A 6799-nucleotide genomic window follows, 5' to 3' on the forward strand; every position below is an offset into this window, starting at 1 on the left:
AAGCAGTGAAATATTGTCCAAGTTAAATATGTTAAAATAGCTGGTCTGATTACTTTGATAGACTACTATATCAACCTTATTACTATGGAGTGTGGGGCAGTTGGATCACATATTTCATCACAAATAAGACTATTACACTTTTATACACTCTCCTACTAGAAAACTACAGTATATACAAACTGCAATAATTACTCATAAGGAATTAGAAAAATTGTGGGCTACCATTTAGGGAGAGAAATATGATGGTGCCTCTAGTGGAAGATGTCTAGACGTTTGTTTTAGCTAAAGTAACCTCCCTTCAACCATACATGTATTTCTTAATTAAATTATAAAGTTGTTAAAGTAAAGTTATGGCTGGATGGATAGATGAATAAATAGGATATATAAATATATGGATAGATAAATAAATTAAGGACACGGGATGAAATACCTAATGGATGGATGTATGCAAAGATGCAAAGTTATGGAATATGGATGAATGGACATTTTCGGTCTAATAAGATTTGTGAATGTGTTGTGTAAGTCATTATATATTTCTTTACTCCATACAAAGAATGTTTGAAATCAAAACAAAGTATTCTTCAACCTTACTTTAGTGTTCTAATCAACACATTTTTTAAAATTTCTTGGTACTAGTGGGGTGGCGAGCAAAGAATTGCAAATCAGCGCCGCCAGCTGGATGGGGGTTTACTACTGTGCAAGGCAGACTACAGACCAGTACTAAAGGTAAAAGATAACTAACTATTTGTGAACAAACAGTACTGTGTGGCATAATAAGTCTTATGTGACCCCCCATTGTTATAATTTGTAAGTTCTGAAAAGTTCCATGGCAGTTAATTCATGGCAGTGGTAAATTAGGTGATGTGGTTACTAAAACAGCTGTATCTCTTGATTGGTAGTAGATGGTTCTGTTCTGATTCCAGATTTAAATAGCAGAGAAGTAGACCAAGATGTCATACCATTTACGTTTTTGTCTAAAGTGCTGGGTAAGTGGTCAACATTTCAGTTGTTTGTAAAAGTGTAGACGAAAAGTAGTTGATGCGGAACTAAAACAGCTGTCGTTTTTGATTGGTAGAAGATAATTCTGTTCAGATTCCAGATTTGAAAAGAAGAGAAGTAGACCAATATGTCATTCCCTCTTGGTTTTTGGCTAAAGTGCTGGGTAAGTAAAATTTCAGTTGTTTGTAAAACTTGAGATGAAAAGTAGTTGATGGGTTTATTAAAACAGCTGTCATTTTTAGTTGGTAGAAGATCTGTTCTGTTTCAGAATTGAATAGCAGAGAAGTAGAGGCAGATTTCATATGCTCTAACTTTTTGTCAAATTGTTTGGAAAGTATTCAAACTAGCTGATTTGTGTCAAAAGGTACATTTTTTACAGTGAATAGAATGTTGGGTGTTATGATGTCACAATGGAACCTTTAGAATGCTGAGGAAATCCCATGAGACAAAAAATGTAATAGTTTAAAGTATACAACGTTTTATGCAAGCATACTATTCCCGACCAGTCTACACTTTTTAAAGTTTGAACGGCGTTTCTAGTTTAAACGGTGTAAGAGGAATAATAATAACTATAAATAATAACTATAAATCAGAAATAATTCTTACAACATCTAAAGCGTGGCTGCTATCACAAGCCATACAAAAAATGTATACTATATTAATACTTTTTTTTAAAAAGTTATTCAAGTATAAATTACCAAAATTACCAAAGATTCTGGTAACTTTGGTAAATTACAGGTAGCCTGCAACACTAGAACCAACCCACTGAAATTAAATGTATTTTCAGAGGGAGATGTGGAATGCTTCTCAGAGTACATGGATGTGTTGGTCCACAGAATGAGAATAGAGGGCTTGAGACTCTGGCTCTCCTCCCGGGCCCTAAGAACTGAAGGTGACTATCCCAGTTTAATTAACTAATTACCTAATAATCTACTCAGTGTGCAAAACTGGTTGAAATGTGGGCTTTTATTTTGAAGGTTCCTTTGTTACCGTACGAAACTGACGTCATCATTTCTGTACTAGCAAAGCGGACATTTTAGAAGTTTGAAGGTAAAGGAGATTATCTGACGACTTTCATATAATATTTTCGTCTCACAAATTTCAGGTGTAGTTATGCTGGTTTTATGATTTATAAAGCATAATTTAATTCAAGAACCGGGTCGACCTCGTTTTTGAACTAGTAAAGAAGTTGAGTCCAATATTTTTGTATCGTATGCGGCGGAGATCCTGCTGCTAGCCTGTCATTTTGCAAGTGTGCGTGGTTTTTTAGCCCGTTAAAAGAGGGCCCTTTCAGCTCTCAGACGCCAAATCTCGTTTTTTTCCCCATCAAAATAGACGTATGGCCCGTGAACGTATAAATTATAACTTGTGTCTTTGTCATTTTATTAAAATAGCTAGATTAGAAGCCCTTTGGAATATTGCTAGGCCAACTAGCTTGCTAGCTAACAATTGACAACCCCGCGTGCACCATCAGCTTTGTGAACGTGAATTAGCCATTAGCTAGCTAGTTTACGTTACTTGCTAATCTACTTTGGAGACCATGGCAGAGTTGTACATTCGCGTGGGAGAGGATGAAAACGAAGAGCCAATGGAGATCCCATCTGAGGATGATGGCACTGTTTTGCTGTCAACAGTAGCAGCCCAGTTTCCCGGAGCGTGCGGCCTACGTTACAGGAGCCCTGCGTCTCAGTGCATGCGAGGCGTCCGTCTAGTTGAGGGCATCTTGCATGCACCTGAGAATGACTGGGGTAGTCTGGTGTACGTTGTCAACTACCCAAAAGGTAAGGTGTGCTAGCTAGCTACCAGTACTAGCTAGCTACGTTTGACTGACTGTACAGTGTGCACAGTCATGCGTAACTAGCTAGTAACGTTACTTGTAACAGTAGCTGTGCAGCCTCATTTAGTGAGTTACCCATTAACTAAAGTTGGTGCACGAAAAGTTTATTGGCCTTAGTTAACTAGACTATTTCAGAACTACTTAACATTTATATTGCTAAGTTAGATATGTTGCTTGTGTTTAGGCTAATGACCAATTATTTTTCTTGACTGCCTTTTGATTTTGTCTAATCGCTGTATCATCTTACAACACTTTGTATTCCTGTGTCAGATAACAAAAGGAAGATGGATGAAATGGATGCTGCCTCTGCCGTAAAAATGAAGAGAGGTATTGATAGAACATCAGACCTCATTATCCTTGGGTTGCCATGGAAAACATCTGAGCAAGATTTGAAAGACTACTTCGTCACTTTTGGAGAAGTCATCATGGTGCAGGTAACACAACCTTATCAACATTTGGTTTAATGGTTGATGCATGTCATGGAGGTAACCATGCATGTCAATAATCATACTTTTCAATCTCTGCCTCTCTGCAGGTCAAAAGAGATGTCAAGACTGGGAACTCAAAGGGGTTTGGCTTTGTTCGGTTCACTGAGTATGAGACTCAATCCAAAGTGATTTCTCAGCGACACATGATCGATGGAAGATGGTGTGACTGCAAACTACCAAACTCTAAGGTATTTAATCAATATGTAAGGAGTACTCTCATTTGAATCCTTTCCTCAAGTCTCCATTTTGTTCTATTCCCTGTGCAGGTAAAATACTCAAGTGCTTTCTCGTTTATTTTCATGATAGACAGGGCCTGATGAGCCCATGCGCAACTGTAAAATCTTTGTTGGCCGCTGCACAGAGGACATTACCACTGATGAGCTCCGGCAGTTCTTCATGCAGTATGGCGAGGTCACCGATGTCTTCATTCCCAAACCCTTCCGGGCATTTGCCTTTGTCACTTTCTCAGATGACCAGGTATGTTTTCCTATGGCCATCCCTCAACCTGTTGGGTCAAGACTTTTGACGTGGTACGCAGATTACACACTGGTTGGTTTGCGTGTTGAATCATCTCCTCCACCCGTCCCCGTCTCTCTAGGTTGCCTCAGCATTGTGCGGAGAGGACCTGATCATCAAGGGTGTCAGCGTGCACATCTCCAACGCCGAGCCTAAGCACAATAATAGTAGGCAAATGATGGATCGTGGGGCTGGTGGGTTCGGGGGTCAGGGCTATGGCGGTGGTCGTGGAGGGCTACCGAGCAGTGGCAGTAGCGGGGTGAATTTTGGGGGCTTTAGCCTTAACCCAGCCATGATGGCCGCCGCTCTGCAAAGTATGCTGGCTAACCAGCAGGGTCAGACCAATGTGGCAGGCACCGTCGCCGCTGGGCAGACAAGTGCCACCGGAGATCAAAGCCAAGCCTATAGTTCTAGCAGCACCAGTTACAGCAGCTCAGCTAGTCTTGGGTGGGCTGCAGGCACTAACTCTGCCTCCGGCAGTGGGTTCAGCTCTGGCTTTGGCACCTCTATGGAGTCAAAGTCATCAGGTTGGGGAATGTAGAGAGCTTTGATTGAAAGTCTGATTTCTAGATTAATCTGGTAAGTATTTTGAGGGGCAAGAAAGAGTTAGTCATATCATATGTCCCTGCTATTTAAAACTATTGCCTTTTTTGTTGTTTTGTTAAAGACATTAATTTGGTGTGTGTGTGACTAATTCTGTAGGAAATGACTGCAGAGTGGTTGAAGTGTATAGTTAGTGGTAAACTACTACACGTAGTTTTTTTTTATTTTCTTGAGAAAAAGTTATTTTGTATAAGACATCAGATGACTGCATGCTAAGTAGATATTTCTGAGTATCTCGTATCACGACAGCCCCCCCCCCCCCCCCTCAACAACGTGTATATGGTTAAATGGTGTTGAATTGGGTTTGATGTTTAATCTTTGTATGCAGTTGATTGTATCTTTGTTTACCGTTTTATGGAAACGCCTTCATGAAAATCTCTTCAACAGTTAACCAACTGTTTTCGAATTTCCCGGGAAGAAGCCCCTCGTTGGCAGCAATGTTCGACCAAACTCAGTATCGGTACCCCTCTTCCCATGTGTAAATGCTTTGCCATCAAAAGACACAGCTTCACTCTGCATATACTGTGTTAGACGGTGGGTGTTGCCTTTTTTTCTCCCCTCTTCATGGATATACAAATCTTGTCTGCTTTTTGTATCGCTTTTGAGAACAATGCGATTGGTGGTGGCCAAAGAGTGAGACTGAGTGAGCGAACGGGAAAGAAAGCAAGTGTGAAGAGGACTGGTTGTGCGATGCTGAAGGGCCAGATGTCTGCGAGAGTTAAGAATAACCTGTGGCTTTGTGCGAGTGTGAAAGGAAGAAGCAAGTACGAGTGTGTTCCATATGACCATCAAAAGGACATTTATCGCATATTGAGATCCCCAAAGTCTCCTTTCTCTAATATTTCTATCAAACTTAATCTTAAATACAGTGGAATGTGTAGCGCTATGGATATTTGTATTCTTTCTTGCTGTCTGATTTGATGTGAATGCTGTGTGCTTTATTTTCTTCTTGTTCCTACCTACCCCTTTGTGTGAAAATGTGACCTGTTGATGATTCTGTGTTGAGAGCACTGGGGGAGCTTGGAGGAGTGATGTGCAAGTGAACTCGTGTGTCTTAAGAGGGTGCAGTGGCGAGCGTTTGACGAGTCCCTATTGAAAGTTTGAAGTGTTTTTGAATGCATTTTATATGTTTTGTGAATCAAAGGGAATTCTCAAATAAAATTTGACTAGGTATTTTGCCTACCTTACAGTGACTTTTTATTTTTAACATTAATTGTACTGCCAACACTTTAATTCGCATGTATAGGGACCTTGGACACGGCTGGCCCAGGTTTACATCTGAACCCCAGAGTGAAGTCAATTTTCGGGAAGCTGAAGACTGGAGTTTGCGCTGTTGGTTGGGGGCTGCAGAATGCCTTATGCCTGGAAAGGGACTTCTTCACCTCACTAACAAGACCCCTTGGATCACCCCACTGAAATTTATAACAGACCATTTTCAAATTTGGCAGAGGTATTTAGTTTTATACCTTCAAACAAGTACATTTTAAAAGCAACGGCAACATTTAATTTATATAATGAATTGCCTGCTATTTAGTGACCATGTTTTTGTTGAGTTTTTTTTTTTAATTACCCGACTCTTTAAATCTTACTTTTGAAAGATTCCTTTTGTGTCATTAATTTATCCTTTGTCCCAATACAGCCATCAGTTATTGTAAATGGAAAGATTTAAGTTAAAGGCTTTTATTAAAAGTATTCCGTAGATCTCTTTTTCATGTGGGTCGAAATGTAAAATTTTTGTTGGATTTACGGGACCTTCAAATTATTTTAAGGCTGTAAAGGGGAGTGACTTGAGTCAGTTTTACAGGGTTTTAGATATGTGGAAAATTCTTGAACCCGCCAGTGGCAGGTTCAATGAGTTAGCCAGCTAACTTGCCTATATATTTTGAAAACCTTTGGGCATGGTCTAATTGACTCAACAACCGAAAACGCATATCTAAGTTTAGCTTCTGGTTCTTTATCAAAGTTAGCTGGCTAACTAATTGAACCTACTTTGTAGTATACCCCTCATGAATTGTCACTTGTGTACAGATATGGAACTCTTTTTATTTTTAGTTCACTGAAGTGTAAAATAAAGTTTTAAATTTGTAATAATTTGTTGTATTTCTCTGTTTAGTCAAGGTTATATAGTCTTTCAGCAGCCAGCACCATATTTGGTGCAGAGTCAGAAATTGTTGCAAAGTTCACAATCTCTTACATTTGAGTCAGGCAACATTGGAACAATATATTTTATAGATCAACTCTGTCATTTGTTGAATTTAGACAATTGGACCCTAATCTAGCGCACCTGATTCTAATAATTAGCTGACTGATAAGCTGAATCGAATTATTTACAACTGGGTTTGGGGCAAAAACGTAC

At 39.5% G+C, this 6799-nt stretch overlaps 1 protein-coding gene across 7 annotated transcripts; it reads left to right on the plus strand.

Annotated features, from left to right (window-relative positions):
• The first annotated feature begins 1998 nt into the window (after nt 1-1998).
• tardbpa (TAR DNA binding protein a) lies at nt 1999-6534 on the plus strand. Of its 7 annotated transcripts, none has more exons than XR_006759249.1 (7): nt 1999-2780; nt 3107-3270; nt 3372-3527; nt 3631-3801; nt 3923-4007; nt 4831-4977; nt 5690-6534. XR_006759249.1 is itself a non-coding variant. In XM_045696141.1 (6 exons), exons 1-6 carry the CDS (start codon nt 2540-2542, stop codon nt 4923-4925), a joined length of 912 nt encoding a protein of 303 aa, XP_045552097.1. In that variant the 5' UTR covers nt 1999-2539; the 3' UTR covers nt 4926-5630. The 7 variants fall into 7 exon arrangements, 4 of the variants coding, with proteins under 4 accessions (XP_045552097.1, XP_045552096.1, XP_014001285.1 ...); XR_001321049.2 differs by having other exon boundaries at nt 2000-2780; nt 3372-3512; XR_006759248.1 differs by having other exon boundaries at nt 3923-4977.
• The last annotated feature ends 265 nt before the right edge of the window (nt 6535-6799 follow it).

Source organism: Salmo salar, chromosome ssa15 (genome assembly GCF_905237065.1).
Source record: "Salmo salar chromosome ssa15, Ssal_v3.1, whole genome shotgun sequence".
Lineage (NCBI taxonomy): Eukaryota > Metazoa > Chordata > Actinopteri > Salmoniformes > Salmonidae > Salmo > Salmo salar.

What these genes read in the sequence shown, in the direction of transcription:
- tardbpa (XM_045696140.1), top strand. Translation starts at nt 2,540, where the DNA reads ATGGCAGAGTTGTACATTCGCGTGGGAGAGGATGAAAACGAAGAGCCA. An exon ending in CGTTGTCAACTACCCAAAAG is followed by an intron (nt 2,781 to 3,106) that starts GTAAGGTGTGCT and finishes TTCCTGTGTCAG; the next exon opens with ATAACAAAAGGAAGATGGAT. An exon ending in GAGAAGTCATCATGGTGCAG is followed by an intron (nt 3,271 to 3,371) that starts GTAACACAACCT and finishes GCCTCTCTGCAG; the next exon opens with GTCAAAAGAGATGTCAAGAC.